Source organism: Zosterops lateralis, assembly GCF_965231275.1.
Source record: "Zosterops lateralis genome assembly, chromosome: 6".
NCBI lineage: Eukaryota > Metazoa > Chordata > Aves > Passeriformes > Zosteropidae > Zosterops > Zosterops lateralis.
Genome location: NC_139761.1, coordinates 51,581,986 through 51,596,190, shown reverse-complemented (window position 1 = coordinate 51,596,190; position 14,205 = coordinate 51,581,986). Strand labels below are relative to the sequence as shown.

General features: G+C 35.4%; 1 protein-coding gene across 1 annotated transcript; it reads left to right on the top strand.

Moving 5' to 3' along the window:
- Positions 1-410: 410 nt before the first annotated feature.
- On the top strand, positions 411-12,744 carry STK33 (serine/threonine kinase 33; the record flags this gene model as incomplete). Its single annotated transcript, XM_083862624.1, has 7 exons — positions 411-476; positions 1,344-1,482; positions 2,515-2,576; positions 3,929-4,019; positions 7,520-7,595; positions 12,245-12,327; positions 12,611-12,744. 7 exons carry the CDS (start codon positions 411-413, stop codon positions 12,742-12,744), a joined length of 651 nt encoding a protein of 216 aa, XP_083718750.1.
- Between the last annotated feature and the right edge of the window lie 1,461 nt (positions 12,745-14,205).

Sequence of the window (14,205 nt, the reverse complement as noted above, 5' to 3'; positions counted from 1 at the left end):
CAAACACGTATGAGGACTGAAACAGAGTAGAAAATACTGCAAATATTTTTGTTGGAAAAATCAGATTGCTTCTCTGATAGTGAAAACATCTTTTGAACATATGAATGCAACGTTTAGGTTAGTTTATATTAATGGATAATCAATTAAGTAAGTGAGATTTTTAAATGGTTGCAGTACTTCTTATGATTATCTGTTTTTAATGAAATTCCTCCATTTGGGAGGAAACTAGAAGGTCAAAGCCTTGGGATGATAACTGACATGAATCACAAGACAACTGTCAAAAAATAAGCCATTAAAAAAACTTCAAGAAAAGTGTAAATATCTCGTAAGTCTGTGATATTCTTTAAATTATTCCTACCTTTCTTATTATCTGATGATTCTCCTCTTCCAATATCTGTTTGAGCACCACGATGAAGCTCATATCAGATATCGAATTTGTCTGTTCAGTTATGGAGATCTTCATTCAAATTTTTCAGGTAGTCCTTTGTGTCTCATTCATTGCCCCTGTGGCAGAAACCTGATGCAGCATAAGTTTTGAAAACACTCCAACTCTTCTCTCAAAGTGTGTAATTCAGGGTTCTTATTCTTTCATGAAAGAATAATTGAGAATATATTTGCATATTAGATTGCAAAGTAACTAAATCTCTTCAAAGTATATATGCAATTGAACAGAGTTTCTTGTTTAAGTGTTTGAGTTTTTATCAATAAAGTAAGGTAAAAATAAGGAACAAAAAAAGTGTTCCATTCACAAATTAGTATGAATACTATGGTGCAGATTTTGACTAAAGTTTTGTGGCTGTCAGATAAGATTTCAGGGCTTTATAATGGCGGCAGGTATTATAAATACTGCAGTAGGATATGTAAAACAATATTTGCTGTTAGCTGCATGTGTAGGATTTTTTTCTTGGGATATTGAGTGGTTTGGAAGTCTCATTTGATTGAAGTATTACAGTTTTAATTCCTAGTTGCTGAAAAGTTGCATTTTATTTTTTTCAAGGTTTGGTAATCAGGCTTTCTAAACCCCATTTTTAATGCATTAAATGGAAGAGGCTTTAAGCAAAATCCATATTTAACCCTTGATTTGAAATCATTGTATTTTTGTACATTTGTAAAATGCATATGTTTTGAAAGCTTTAGGGTTTGTTGGAGTAAACACAATACTGACAATATTTGTGGCTTGTCAATTGTCCTTTGCCTTCTGTCCATAAAACACTAAGTGCGTTGGGGCTCTAGGTCATCACTACAGCTGGAACATTACAATTAATTATATATGGTTATTAAATTAGAAGAAACCAAACTCCGAGAGAACAAAATCATTACATTATCCCTTTTATTAATATTAGCAGACATATCTCGTAATGGAGCTGTGTGAGGATGGAGAACTTAAAGAGATGCTTTGTGGTAAAGGGCATTTTACAGAAAATGGGACAGGACACATCATTCAAAGCCTTATTTCAGCAATAGCTTGTCTGCACAAAAACTATAATTACATTCCTCTGTTTCTTCCATATGCTCATTGATTTTGAGTGTTCATACATTTAAAAAGAGTTACAGATTGATATTTTATCTACTATTTATTTCATAGGATTAAAAAAATCCGGTAAAGAAAAAGTAAAATGCACTTCATGAATGCTTTTTTAGAACTTTATTTTTCTTACAGATGCAATATGTGCTACCATTTTCTTTTATTTTTTCTTTCTGCACCAGCTGTGGCAATAACTGTGTGATTATTTCTTAACTTGAACCTGTTTGCATTATAACTTTAACTTAGTTCAGTTGTTATATGTACAGTGCATCACAGGAGATAAAAAAAGCAGAAGTGGATTGTTCCTGATACTTGCTGACAGCACAAGTTACATTTGGGGTACAGTGAACATCAGCATTTTCATCCACCACACAGAACCATTTCAATTCTGCACAGTCCACAACAGAATTAACCCATCCAAACAAAAATTTAGATTTTGTAGATGGTGCAGGACTGGGAAATCTTGAGTTTTTTAGCAAAGAAATTATTAACCTCTTTGTTACAACATTCTGCTTTTAGGAACCCTTCCTTTATCTCTTTTTCCAGATAAATATATGGCGTTATGGAATGGTGCCTTTTATAAGGCCTCGTTTCTTCTAGGCCCTCATCAAAAAACCACCATCTTGATTGGTTTGGTACATAAAAATGAATTTCAGGTATGAAAATATGGGCAAATTTGGTAAATAAACAAGACACACTCTACTTTTATTTGTTGGATGATGTCAGATGATCTGATTTTAAAAGAATGAACCATTATGTACTTTTGCCTTTCTTACAGAATTGTGGTGAGGAATGAGATTTCAAAATCTGAAATTCTTATATGACTCCCTGGAAGAAGTGAGGAAGATGGTTTTTGTTAGACTGCCACTAGTTTAGAGTAAAATGCACTAGAACTGCTCGTAGGAATTAATCAAAAGATTTAAAAATATTTCTGTCAGAATATGTTCACTGTAACTGATAACATTTTATTTCTCACTCTGTCTTGGCAGGTATTGTTCACAGAGATCTAAAACTGGAAAACATTTTAGTTAAAAGCAGTGACATCAATGGAGTAAATGAAGTGAAATAAAGATAAAGGTAAGATGACAATTGTAGCAGTTTGGCTGCAAGAACCATTTTTAATATCCAGATATTACTGGTAGTAGGTTTTGAAATGAGTTACTAAATGGTGTTATTAGGGGAAAAAGAACTCATTTGGAAGCTAAGAGCCACTGTTGAAAAGAGTGGGGGTTTTTTTCAAATGGTAAGAATATTTCTCAGTCAATTAAAAAAAAAAATTCCTTAAAGTAACCATACCTTGTTCATCCAGATCAATATTTGCATAGTCCCAAGCCATTACTTACAGAAAGCCAGCAGATGCTGTGAGATGTAATTAATATTTAAATTAGGAATGTTTTCCATTTAAAGTAAATCTGTTAGTAATTCAGAAAAAAGCCTATTTAGACAGTATCTTGATTGAAATATGAGTATATTATAGGATTCTTTTGATATTAATAAATATTTGCTACCTAAACACAATGTTCCATATGCTTACATCTTCTTTTGTATTGAAGAAAATAGTCTTTGATGTTTTATGAATCACATGTTAATTGTGCATCACTAATTTGTATTTTAGTGGTAGTTACTGTTAAAATGTAGTCATCATCTTGTACAACTGAATTGTGGGATAAGGAATTTACTGTCTGGGATAGAAGACTGTAGTGGATAACTCAGTAATCTATACTGGATAAATCCAGACTGCAAAACTCTGTTTTATGTTTCTTAGATTTGTGTATTTTACATGAGCATGAGAGTTTTTACTCATTTTAAGAAATGCCATAGTGGATTTCTCTGCACCCTTCAGTTTGGGGCAGTGTGTGCTTTTGTTCCTGAAAATGCCAGAGGTGGGTAGGACATTGTTGAATTTTCTGTCTTTCCCACAGGTTTTCCATCCTTTCAGTTTCCATCAATAGAAACTACCATGGCCAGCTGTTCTTTTGTCATGGCCTTGCCTTATATACCCATTTGGAACAGCAACTAGCACACTCTGTCATCTCTCTTGCAAGGTGCAAGCATTTTTCCTATGTCCCATCCTGTGAATGAGGTCTGATCTTTCCTCACTTTGCTTGTTCCTCTCATTTTAGAGAAGAAAACTCCTGAATGACTTTAATGGGAGAAGTGGAAAACACAGAACCAAGCCCCAAAGCTGGTGTGGCCAGCAGCAATTAAAGTGACTACAGGAAAAGAGAGGTCCGTCACACAATATGGGATTAAAAAGCCAGCTAAAAAAAACATTTAAGTACTTCAGACTTTCAGGCATGAAGCAGCTAATGTTGTTACATGTTAGGCTAAGGTTCCTAGCCCTCCTGTTTTTGGCTGTGAGAAAGTCTTCCTGGATCTTTATGATTTTCTGGTTTTGGGCAGGATATGCAGTCAGAATTATGGGACAAATCCAGGCATGGCTTGCTCCTGGTGAAAGAGGATCTTCCATATGGCACACGAGTACATTGCACAGGTGCATACTGGAATGGGCTGAGATGACATTTGGTTAATATGTATAGAAAGACCTTCTTTTTCAAGCCACCTCTCAGTATCAGGACATTCCTTCCTGAAATCACAGATTCTGATATCTTCAGATGTATTGTCTCACAGACTTTGATATGAAAAGTATAAAATATAAAAGTATGCTGAAGAATTTGACTTCTCCAAGTATTACACTTGAATAAAGCTTTACATACAGGATAAAACCCTATCTTGTTAAAAAAAGGAAAAAAAATATCAGCATTTTTTCATCTTTAGAAATGTCCTCTTCATGGACAGTTGATGAGTAGTACCTTTTTGGTAAGACTTCTTTTAACTCTGTATCGCTCTGGTGGTGACCTCTCTCTGGTGACATAGAGCTACTTTGTGACTTCTGATGTGCTGCAGAATAATATAAAAATCTCCAGCTAAACAATAATCAATTTTTTTAGACAATTTCCATCCCAAAAATGTGCCAACCCCAGTGTATGAGACTGATTAATATTTGATGTTGTAATGGAGGTTGAAAAACCCCCAAGACCACGAAGGCAGGTAATTATGACATGGCCTGCCCAAAGGACATGCTTTTCAGGCCTTTTTCCCTTGTCTATTTAGGCAATGAAAACTTTGCATTCCACAACATTAAGATTTGTAACATTTTCTGATTTATACTGCATGCTGTAACATACTTCACTCCATTATCCAACATAGCATTCATTTTTTAAAATTCTGTGGACTCTTTTCCTCAACAGTTTATACCAGCAAATTCCACAGCTTGCTCATAACAAACTGAAGCAAGAAAGAAATCCTTTCTGGTGGAAGATAATTAGTCCTTCCAATATTCTGATTTATTAAATGCTAGTAGCATTAAACACTCTTTAAATGAGGGGGTTGTACAGGATAAAATTACTCTCCAATTTACCAATCATGACAGAAACACAGAGTCTCATCACTGCAAGGGGCCTTGAGATGTTTGATTTATTTCTCTGTCCAAAGGAAGAAGCAGCTGTACTGAGGTCATTTCTGATGAATATTTGTGCAAAGTGTACTTAAAGACCTCCAGTAATGGAGACTCCATAATCTTCCTAGGCACTCTATTCTGATGCTTCATTATCCTCCTAGAAATTTTTCAGACCTTCAGTTTGACAATCAGCTTAAACTTATACCTGCAGGCCGTGATCTAATCACTTTTTTTCATTATAAAGTTTCAGTTAACTCACCTGCAGCCACATAATTGCTCTAGCTGACCTAAGGGAGGTGGTGGAATCCTGTGCATGGGAAAAGGGTGGAACTGCAGTTCACATTTTCAAACTATTATTTCCTCCCCTATCCACCACAGATATGAAGAACAGGTAGACACCTTCCTATTGTCAACAATCTGTTATTTCACTTCTCTCTTGGTCTCTTGTTTTTTAAGGAGGACAGACAACTACAAAACTTGCCTTGAACACAGCCTTCCACTTGGACAACAAACAAATTACAACTGTTTTCTGAGAAGCAGTTTTTATGGACCTGTGCATTGCTCCTGTGATATTTTAATATACTAAATTATTACATTAAACACAATAATTTGGGTTACAAAATAATTTAAGGAAAATAGTATCAATATCTTTACTAAAATAGAGATGTGTGACATTTTATGTTTCTCTTGTAACCCCAAAGCCTGTCAGCCTGTGCTGCATGGAGATTTGCTCCTGACAGGTGCCTAATATCTGTTACTCACCTCTTTGTTTTCCTCTAGGTGCCTATTAATTGAAGTATTTTGCTGAGGGTTAAAATTAATGGGCTATTTCTATAATTCTTTGATGCCAGATTTTCTACTCTCTTACAGATAGATACCATGATTGCCTTTTTCAGTTTTCAAGTATTTTATCTGCCCTCCACTAATGGTTCTTGAAGAGCTAATAGCTCTGAAAAGTCTTGTCACTTTTAAAGTACTCCAGAATGAATTTTATCGGTTACGGCTGATTTTAAAATTTCCAGCTCAAGTACTTGCTAACCTTTCTCTTCTCTGTAAAAGACTGAGGTCTTGCCCCTTTGTCATTGATATTGATTGGACTATCCACTGCTTGCACTTGACATTTTGGTTAAAATTGATGCAAGAAGACATTAAATACATTTGCCTTCTAAGCATCATCAATCAATTGCCTTCTTGGTTGAATACAACAGCGATGTCTTTATTCACTGTCTTCCCACCACTCATATTCTTATAGATTATTTCATTTTGAGTTGCATCTCTTGCTAGTTGCCCCTCATTTTTTCTTTCTGATTTTTCCCCTCTATGCTTATGTTTTCCCTTTGGTCTTATTTCCATTTTTTGTATCCTACCTTGTTCTGTGTGAGACTCACGGAAATTCAAAACTTAATCAGACCGATTTAGTAATAAAGAAAATATATAAAAGTAATAATGACTTCCTGAGTTGGTTATTTTATTTTGTGTAGGGTATGTATTTAAGGATATAAATGTATATAATTTCTTAAGTTTTCCCAGTATGTTAATAGCATGAATTACTGATAGTTTAAGATGTTATCAAAATGATTAACTAAAAATGAGTCTCTACAGCAGGTTTGACCAGTCTGACAATATTAATGGTTAGAATTTCCTTTAAAATCTTATTTACCAGTTACGGTATTATCAAACTATTAAGTTAACTTTTTCAAGATCCTTGTAATAATAATTAGATATTTAAAGCTTGCTGCCTACTTAAGACATAAAAAAATTCTGAGATCACAGTTCAACAGGCTTTTTTGATTTGCTGGGACAAACATCAAGTAAAATACTCACTGTCAATCTCCCCTTCCATTGTGTGAAGGTTTTTATATTTTGTTCCTTACTGGGACTAACTATGTCACCTCCTTTGATTCTGGAATAAAAAAACATAAATCTTGTTGTGAACCCAACCACATCTCCCAAGACAGAGCAGCTAAAATCTCACTGAGATGGCCTCAAATCAGTGTCTTTCTGCTGTGTGGCTGAAATAATATAAAGTGAGTTGTGAATAGGTTCTAATTTGTGAATTTTAATCTAGGACAAATAGTGGGTTTGAAAGTTTTTATTTGAGAGTATTCTGGGACAGATTTTGTTCATCATCTGATGTGTTCAAGAAAACAGAGGCTTTGTGTTTTGCAAAACCCCTGTGTGCTACCTTTATGTCTGGTAGAAAACCAAGTTCGTGTGATGTCTTGCAGACTTTAGGCAGTGTGTTATGAATGCTGCTTTAATAACTTACTGTGGAGAAGAAGAGTACTAAGTTTAATCACACAGCTAAAAGTCACAATGTCACCACCCCCTTAACAGCTAAATGATAAAAGTGAGGACACATCAGCATGAATTGTTAAGGCCTGTACATTATTCATTTAAACATCTGCTGTTGGTTCCTCTTTACATATGGGAATAAATTATACCACATCAGCACATTCTTCATGCTTTGTGTTTGAGCATTTAAAAGTTTTTTTTTTCTATTATTAATACTATATTTTCTGCTTGGTTGGCAGCCCATGAAGTTATCAGTACCTCTGACTACAGCCAACAGTGTGACATTTGGAGCACAGGTGTCATTATGTACATGCTGTAAGTAGCTTGTAAAAGTAATATAAAACGTACAGACCCATTTATAATACAAGTACTTACAGTTTTGCACTGAAATAAAAAATAAGCCTGTGTGCTAAATCTTCACAAAATAGGGGGCTTTTATAATTGCTTCTATGTAAACAATAAAAATTTCTATGCAAAATGAGGTAAATGATACAGCTCAGTATTAAGAAATGAGTATTTGATTTATGGACCACTTAATAATCTGGAAATAACATAATATTGCAGTGAAACACCATAAAATCTAACTGAGAGTTTAGGCTTCTCTTTTCTATTGTTGTCTGGATCTATAAATGAGGACTGAGTAGTTGATTTACAGATTATTGGTCAAATTCTGACATGGATGGTACAAACTGTGCAATTCCTTCCTGTGCAAGGCTTTTCTCCTCCACCTCTGATTGTGGTAACTCTGTAACTGAGATGTTCCAGGGCTGCCAGGTCTCCCTGTACAGGCAAACTGTATGATTTGGACGTTTATTAGTTTGCTGGTTTAAGAGGAAGAAGTGAAACTTTACATTTGTAAGGCTACATGGATATTTATATAGAAGTCTTTCATAGTTTAGAACATTTGGTCTTAGCTACCAAGTAATTATTCCTCTCTGAAAAATCTTAACCTACCTATACTGCCTAAAGAATATGAAAAGGTACCCCAGTAATTGAAAATGAATTGTTGTAAAGGATGTAAATTACTGTGCATATGATGCAACTAAAATGCCACCTCTTTTTCAGGGATGTTTTTCGGTCATAATGCATTTGCACATTTTTTCTCCCCACTTTGTGTTTTTCTTCTCTCAGTTGCCACCAGATGATGCTTTAATGCCAATGTTTTAGAACACCACAACCATGATTTCATTGGTTATTATTTCTGTTCTGTGATTGTTTCACTTTTGTTGCATACAGCTGAGTTCTTTTATAACCTAAGGCTTTTTACGTGGACATGTGAATACAGACAGTTTCACAACCTCCTCTTTTCTGGATTTTCTTAGTTTGATTTTTCTTTTCACTTTATTTTGGTTCCTCAGCTTCTTTTCTGTACAATTAGCTCACTTTTCTTCTTGTGTCAGCACAATGAAATGCTCATAGCTTTATTGCCTTTATTTTTATTAATCTTTTTATTTCTAAAATCCATGGGTACAATTTATGCTGATATAGATCGAGTTTTATTGTTGTTCTTCATGATATTAATGTCTGCATCATAGTAGCAGGATTTGTACAACATAGTAGAATATATTATAAAATGTTTGGTAGGACTGGGGTGGTTTGACTGGCTAATAGGAATCCAGAGCTGTGCCTGCAATCAGCACAATTCACAGCTCAGAACTTGTAAAATTCAGAGCAGTGAACTGTGTTGATTGCAGCTGGAGCTTAGAACTTCTGACCTTCTTCCTTAATTAGCAATATAAATATTTCTTAAAATTAGCATTTTGTAATCACAACAGTGTCAGAACAAAGTAGCATTAATTCACCCCTTGTTGTGTTGACTACCCAAGAATGAAAACACTGTGTATGAATTAATAGAATGCAATTCACACTCCTTTTTATTGCTTAATTTGAAAACAGTAATACAAAAGCCATAAGATCATCTTCTGATTTTAATTCTGCTCTTGCAAATTGCTTTTCTTCCCACCCTGAGTAATAGCTCATGCTCCTGGTGCTCCTCTAATGGGCTTAAGGATACTGTTAGAGGCATTATTGCTACCAGCACCGCTTTGACCCTTCCTGGCTCCAGCTAATGCTTCCCTGCTAAATTCCTGGCTGCCCTGGCTCCCTTGGCCATGCAGATGGCATATTCCTTATAGGTACCAGGGCTGCAATTGCCACCACAGGCCCTGTCTGCGCCTAGATGGGGGACACAAGCCCGAGGTGACTCTAGAACTCTGTGAATGCTCGGAGTTTCCTCTGCACAGTGGGGCAAGGCCAGCCTGGTGGATTTTTATGTGCAATTTAAGGTGTACTCTACACTTCCCATTTCATTTCCAACTTAACACATACTAATAGAAGCATCCACAATAGTAACCAGCAAAAAGAAAATCTATTAAAATACAAAAGTGTGCCAGCACATTGAAGGATTAGAGCAGTGCTGCTTGTCACGCTCCCAGAGTGTGGCCCATGTGCTGCTGTCTAATAGGAAAGAGTCAGGGGATTCTTTTTCCTGGGCAATCTGTACTATTGGATTTCTTCCTCATTCTTCCAGGTGTGCTCTGGCCCCCACAGTAGTTCTCAAAAACCTTTGTGCAGCTGAAGAAGCCTGGGATGCCTAATAAATTACTTCCTGCATTACAGCAATAAGAAACCTATTAAGAAAGTGTGGTAATTCTTGCTCCTTTCTAAAGGCACAGAAAATTTCTTCACAGATTTTCAAGGTGCCATGTGATATGTTTCACCTACTTAACTTGATTTCTTCAGCTGAAGTTATCTGTTGTCTGTCACTGCCTTAGTGTGGAGAGAATTTAGCCCTATCTGTGCATAGCAGAATAATGGGCATTGTCACCAGCCAATACTTTAGGGTATCATGTCCTGAAATGAATGCATTCTGCCCTTTTTCTGTTCCTCAAATTGAGCTCCATGTGGATTTAAGTCCTGAGGGAGACTGGGAAGAGAGCTGGAGGATAAAAGAAAACAGAAACTTTTGTCAAAGACATTTTGAGATTAAAAGTTTTGGGGAAAATGCACCAAAATATTAATTTTATGTTTTACCTTAAAAATTAAAACCATGTGAATGAAACAACACAGTATTTTGCTTTGATATGAAGTGACGGACATCCTTCACCAGGATATGACAACTACATTTTTCAGTACCTACTTCTGTGTTTTAGGAATAGAACTAAAAAATTGTTTGTTGCAAATAATTTATTTGATGAAGTTAGCTTCTTTTTTTGTTTATTTGCTTTAAATGGTCACAGAAAGGAGTATTAGTTTCTCAAAAGTGTTTGCCATGTAACACTTGAAGTCACTTGTGCATGAATAGTATGATGTAAAATCTATGAGGAATTTAATCTTTGTTAGTTTTGATGGAAAACACAGACCACATGATATGGTGTTCCATTCTATGTGATTAGTAAAGCACTGATCAATACTTACTTTCCAAGTATATTCTCTAATAATCATTTAGATTTCATGTTTCTGGTTAATACTCCTGCTGGAACATAGTCACAGAAACCAAATATCAAGTGTCTGATATTGAAACTTTTTAAATGGGAATACATTTGATTTCAGTTTAATATCTATTTCCTTTTTCTATTTAATTGTTTCCACATCTTTAGGAATACAGTCAGTGTAAAGGAAGCAGATTACACAGAAAGATTAAATTAAACATACAGACACAACATTTATTCAAATATTTTACTCAAAAAACTAGAAAATAGGTACTGGACAAGAATGCAGCTTAGTTATATTTTTATGAACATATGTATTCTCAATATGGACACTTATGGTTAGGTCTTCACATTTTTTCTGACATTTCTTTTTTATTATCGTATTTCTACTGATAAATAACCTTGGATAGGCCAAACAAGGCAACAGACACACTAAACGGGTAAGGGAAATACATCTAAATAGAAGAAAAAAGAGTGAAGAATTTAAAATGATGCTTTGTTTCTCACAGTATTTTCTGCTTTATTTTTTTGTTATGAAAAATATGTCTTTTGGAGCAGTAAAATGATATTTTAGACTTCTGTAATTTTCTATGAATCAGAATTGCTTTAATTTATTCTTGCTCTATGAAGAATAGAGCAAGATAGGATAGCAATTCTCAACTGAGAATTGAACACATTTGATAGGTTTTAAGAATTTAGATCTGAGTTCAGAACAGCAGTACACTTGACTTTAGGGACACAAACACCTCCTATGTATGACTAATCTGACGTCTATAAAAAAACTACAGAATAAAAGCCTACAGAATCAAAGTATTTAGTAATTCTTATAGTGCATTCATGATTTCGTTTGAACCAAACCCTGTGTTTAGAAAGACAGCTGACTGGGGCTCCAATGCCAAAATTGAGAGTTGTCTGTTTTGTCTTGTGGCTGTTGTTTCAGTTCTTGTGGCTGTTACTAACCCAGTAGTCTAAAGGCATTGGCCCATGAATTGCTGCTGGTTCTTATCACTGCAATGTGGTAGAATTGTTGAGTTGTGTGGTGGAAGATATAACTTGGATATGGAATCAAAAGAAATGACAAGTACACGGTGTTTGCAGTAAACATTATTTCTGAGATAGAAACGCTGCACACAATGGCAGCAAGTTAGCCAAGGGATTTGGGTGGGTGAATTAGGGAGTAGCAAAATACCCTAAGTGTTCAGTTTAATATTTCCTAGCTGATACTTCAGTTGTTTCTTGATAAACCTTTGGCTGCTACTTAAAAAATCCATATAATAGCAATTACCTTTTACCTCTGTGGATACCTAGTGACAAAGATTAAATCACCTCTTAACCTCATAACCTTTTCCCTTTAAATCTCTCTGAGAGACACATTTTTAGAACTTGAGTCACTTTTGTAGAATTCTCTGAAGTTTTCCCAGTCCTGCCAACTTTTTGATTTCAGAGTGATCCCATAATACACAGTTTTTGCCTTACCTGTGAAAAATAGTAGGTATTCATTCACTGACCCTAATTTTCTTGTACCTTTTATAGCAAGCTTGGAAGGAAAGCTTTTGAACTAATAAGAAGGGAAGACCTCTGCTTTGAAAAATTTGGTCTGGGAAACAGTTATCAAGGTTGGTGAGTACACAATGATCTCACAAGAATAAATGTTGTCTACATTGCAATGAATTCCACAATTACAGTAATTGTGTTATTTTTTTAGCTTTTAAGTAGTACATGTTTTTTGGAAAGCATGTACTACTTGTTAAAAATAAATTGACAAAATTGATGTTAAAAATAAATTGATGTTAAAAATAAATTGACATAAATGATATTGTGAACCCATTTCATAGCACTGTAAGAAGAAAGATCTCTGCTGTATTAAAGCACTCAGTTGAAAATGTGTCTTCTTGTTAGTAGAAACCAGAGGTTTAAAGTCATGGTTTTCATTCCTAGAAGAACAAGTTTTGAAACTACTTCTGAAAGTTGATGCCATTCACCAAATCACAGCTAATGAATTCCTTAATAACCACTGGATAGCTGTATTTTGAAGAAATGCAATTTCTTTCCCTTGTATTGAACCTCTTACTTTTATGGTACATAAAGTTGCTGTATTGCCTCAGTGGAACCCAGTAGGCTGGAAAATTTGAAAAATTGCAGTCTAAGCAACATAACACTTGCTAGGGGTCTGATCCAAAGCTCTCAAATCCATTAGCATGTTTTGCTTCTATCCCATGGGCTTCTGATAAACCTGTTAACTAAGAGAATCTTTACACTGTATTCCTTGCCCAAACCAACATACCTGATTTCCCACGGGTTTTGACATAACATGGAAGTATGGGTTTGGGTCAGGTTTGATTAATTCCAAGATAAAACTTTTTTTTTCCTTTTCTTAATTAAAAACAAAACAAAAAAGAACTTTAAGCTACAGGGCGATTCTGAAGGCGAGTGAAATGTAGTGCTGGAAGGGAACCTGAGAGCTCCCAGCTTGCTGGCTGGGCTGCAGATCCTGTCACTGTGAGAATACTGAACCTTCAGCTCCCTCATGGAACACTTGTGCTATTCTGCAGTTGAAATTAAAGGAGAGGGAATGGACATAGCTGCTACTTAAAGATAACCCATGATAGCAAACCCTAATTTCTTCCCTAGCTGGCTTCTGTACCATTTAGAAATAGAAATGCCTGTGAATCACTGCAAAGTATTCTGGTATGTGGGAGGATAAATAGCTCTCTCTGTATTCAAGATGGAGCTCTGGTTTTGCCTCACACCTTCCTCTACAAAAGAACCATTCTGGACTAGTCTGCAGCTTTCTTCCTTCCTGCTAATTGAAAAGAGCTGAACAGGAAGCTTTTTTCCCAAGGTTTTGTTGCATTCTTGTCAGCCACAACCAAATGTGTAACTCTACAATGGCCTGGAAAATGAGGCAATTTTCATCCAGCTCTTCCCTGCCTACTAAGAGTACCACATTGTCTTTGCTTCAGGAAAACAAAGATATGGAAAACTGCCACCCATGTGATTTCATGACTTCTCACCATGTATATTTATGGAGCTTGAGATTAATTTCTATATGAACATAATTGCATGTAACAAGACTTTCCTATAGTTCATAGTAAACCATTCCTTCTCTCCACACTGCACAACATTTCAGACACAGTAGATTTTTTAATTTGCAATGATTTTCTTCTTTCATGAGGTAGGTAGCAGACTGGGTATCTTTCTTACAAAATACCTACAAATGTAACCCTGTATTAGTTGGTTTCCATTTGTGCTTCCACAGTAAATGTGCAACAACTTTAAGCATTAGTTTTGATGACGAACTATGTTTTAGATTTCTTCATCAAGTTTGAATGGTTTCTAAATGTTGAGAGGTGGTCATCATTGGCTGATGATAGAATTCCCTCATGCTAGGGAATGCACTCTGAGGCCTAGAGACATCCTTGGGTCAGAAACCATCAGAAATGAGCTCTGGAAATACACTGAAGCCATTTGTACATTGAGCTGATCTGCTTCTA